The sequence below is a fragment of the Quercus lobata genome, chromosome 7 (genome assembly GCF_001633185.2).
Source record: "Quercus lobata isolate SW786 chromosome 7, ValleyOak3.0 Primary Assembly, whole genome shotgun sequence".
NCBI classification, from domain to species: domain Eukaryota; kingdom Viridiplantae; phylum Streptophyta; class Magnoliopsida; order Fagales; family Fagaceae; genus Quercus; species Quercus lobata.
Window position 1 is genome coordinate 27856648 of NC_044910.1, and position 3533 is coordinate 27860180.

The 3533-nt window shown below is 34.6% G+C and overlaps 1 protein-coding gene across 1 annotated transcript; it reads left to right on the plus strand.

Moving 5' to 3' along the window:
• The first annotated feature begins 485 nt into the window (after positions 1-485).
• LOC115951835 (7-deoxyloganetic acid glucosyltransferase-like) lies at positions 486-1274 on the plus strand. The gene is made up of 2 exons (XM_031068973.1): positions 486-783; positions 841-1274. Exons 1-2 carry the CDS (start codon positions 486-488, stop codon positions 1272-1274), a joined length of 732 nt encoding a protein of 243 aa, XP_030924833.1.
• The last annotated feature ends 2259 nt before the right edge of the window (positions 1275-3533 follow it).

A 3533-nucleotide genomic window follows, 5' to 3' on the forward strand; every position in this document is an offset into this window, starting at 1 on the left:
AAAAAAATTTATTGTTGTCTAATAAAATATCTGAAGTTTAAATTTCACCTATATCAAAAATCAATGGGATGCCATAGGTTTTAATTTTATCAAATGTATAAAAAAAAAAAAATACTATTATATTAAAATTTTAATGATATTAGTAATATATTTTTTTTAAAGATTTGTATTGCATGACCACATTGCGATTGAAAAATAAATGATTATCTACTTGATACATCCCCATATACAATATGTTGAAGAAACTTTTATTATCCAATGTTCAATATTATATTAGTATATATTTTTCAAATTACATTTCATTTTACTATCACAACTAACCTCCAACCTTCGCCACAATTATTGCAGCAAAAGAAGATCTAGATAGGACGATTACAAGCGTGCTAGGTATGGAGGGTCTTTTACGACGCCGAGATCTACCTTCAATTTGTAGACAGCCAATCACTGATCCTCTCCTACAACTCTTCATCGAGGAAAGCAAAACCATGACTCGAGCTTCAAGAATCATACTCAACACCTTTGATGACCTCGAGGCTCCGATTCTCTGTCACATTGCCCCTCTCTTTTTGAATATTTACACAATTGGTCCACTCAATGCTCTTGTCAAAACCCAAATTGGGGACGATGTCGTCTTGCAGTGTTTATCCTCCTCTAGTAACTTATTGAAACCAGACCATAATTGCATAACATGGCTAGATTCCCAGCCATTAAGATCTGTTGTTTTTGTTAGCTTCGGAAGCATAGCAAGGGTGACACGTGGTCAATTGTTGGAGTTTTGGTATGGTTTGGTCAACAGAGGCACATTGTTTTTATGAGTTATACGACGTGATACGATTGAAGGTGTGAAAGGGGATGACATGATCCCGGCAGAGCTTGAGGAGGCCACAAAAGAAAGGGGATTTGTGGTGGATTGGGCCCCACAAGAAGATGTTCTAGCCCACCCAGCTATGGGTGGGTTTTTCACCCACAGTGGTTGGAACTCGGTTGTAGAAAGCATTGATGCTGGGGTGCCTATGATTTGTTGGCCCCTATTTGGGGACCACCAACTTAATAGTAGATGGGTTAGTGAAGGGTGGAGGATTGGGCTTGAAATGAAGGATACATGTGATAGATCAACCATTGAGATGATGATAAAAACCCTTAGGAAACATAGAAGGGAGGAAATCATCTACTCCATGGACCAATTTTCAAAATTGGCTCATGATTCTGTTAGCCCAAGTGGATCCTCCTACAAGAACTTGGAGAAGCTTATTGAAGACTTGAGAAGAATATGATTTTGTGATTAGATTGGCAATTGCAAGTTGGCAATGGCCGTATATGATAGGTTCCTCAATAAATCATATGCTCCTTTCCTAATAAAGAACAATAAGATTGATGAAGAAGTCATTTTAAAGAATATTGTGGTTTATGTTAGATTTTGAATTCCCTCATTCTGGCAGCTAAATAAAAATCTTTGTAATAAGTGGAGTGTTTGTTTTAGTGTTCTTATGACACTTCAACTTGATTGCTTTAGTTAGTCATTTGTTATTTGATGGTTTTTGATTTTCTTCCAATGGTATGTTTACTTGTGTAACTTGAAATAATTGTGTGTATAATGTATTAACTCCTATTGTGTACAATGCATATGCTTTTGTTGTATAGAATTTTCTTATTTATTGGACAAAAAATTAAGGGGAAAAATATTTACCAAGAGTCTTGTGGCACACTAGCACCACCCAATATTTATTAATCCCGTTCTCACTCCTAATTACATTTTTTTTATGCCATCCTTTCATTCAAATTTAATTCATTTATTTCTTTGAAGACTCTATTTATAAATTATGTATAAACTAAACCAGAACTAGTATGAAATGCAGCAAAAGAGAGCAACAGAAAACTAAAATATGCTACCTCTACAACTATAAATGCAAGTTATAAACATGTTATCTGCAAAGGAGACACACCCAATGTTATTCACCCACTTCAAAAAATCGTTCTTGGATCCCCTTTGGGCTATCAAACATATTATAGATGATAAGTTATTTTAAATTCCTTCCCTGATTGGATTCTTTTTCATGGATAAAAGTGCATTTTACTAATTATTTGAGCTTTTCACTCACTTCCCAACCCTCCATTTTGAGTAGGGGTGGCAAAGTAAACTCCAATCCATTTGCTCGCCCAAACCCACCCACTCTAATTAAACCCCAACCCACCCAATTATTAGTTAGGTTAAATGGGCATCAACCCAATTAGACCCAATTATTATTTGGTTATAACTAAAAACCCATTGAACCCCATATAACCCAAAAACAATATACCCCAAATTCAACCCAGCCATTCCCAAAAAAAAAAAACCTAGCCCTCAGGTTTCACGAGGGTTTCATTTTCCCTCATTTTCTCAACTTCCAATCACATCAAAACTCTTCAAAGCTTCAGTAGATTTCTAAGTTGTTCACCAGAATATTCACGTTATCTCTTTCCGGTCACTCCAGCACTCATTGGATAACTTCGAATCTCAGATTTGGTTCCTCTCTTTAGTTACTCAAAAATCTTCTTTTGCTTTCCTTCATTTTCTCCGTTACCAAACAATGATTCGTGTGGCACTAGGCAACAATCATAGGATAGTGATTCGTGTGGCCATAGGGATTTACAAGCAACCTGTATACGTGCCAAAAACCTCATATTTAATTTCTCATTTTAACATATTTTATTCAATGAGATGGGTGATTCATTCACATGAGTACCAAAACATAGATCCACAAACCCAAAGAAAATAAACTTTAATGCTATGAAACTTAAACTTTAATTCTAAATAAACCAATGCCAATTTAGTAGTAAATTAGACCTTCCTATGGGTAGAGGCGCATTGTGCATGGAATGTAAGACAAAATTCAGAGTTGCAACGGAAAAAAACATACCTCCAACCAGAGTTGTTTAAGTCTTTGAAAAAAGGAAAACTCACTATATGATGATAATATATATAAAAGGGTCTTCTAGTCTATGGCATTTACCTCACACATATCTTTTTGATGGAGATATGCTATATATATAGGCTAGACTAGGGACCCTTTTAAATTAAGATTTGTTTCATAACCTCCTTCCATCAAGGAGTTTAAAACTTGTAACTCCAAGGTGTTTATTAACCAAAGGGGTTATACCATTTGAGAGTTATTTAGAAATTGTTATTTACCATAACATCTTTCAACCAAAAAAAAAAAAAAATCCTTAAGACATGAGTTTTCATTTATCATTTAAATGTGGGTCACATAAAGTTTTCTTAAAATCATACAGGTTATTGAAGAGTTGAGAAGAATATGATTTTATGAGTAGATTGATAATTGCGAGTTAGAAGTGGCAATATATGATTAAGAAGTTCTCTCAACAAGGCATATGCTCCTTTCCTTATAAAGAACAATAAGATTGAAGTACCTATTTTTAATAATATTGTGGTTGATGTTAGATTTCGGGTTGCCTCATGTTAGCAGCTAAAAAAAAGCTTCGTAATACTTGGAGTGCTTGTCTAATTGTTCTTATCGGACTTCAACTTGATTGCT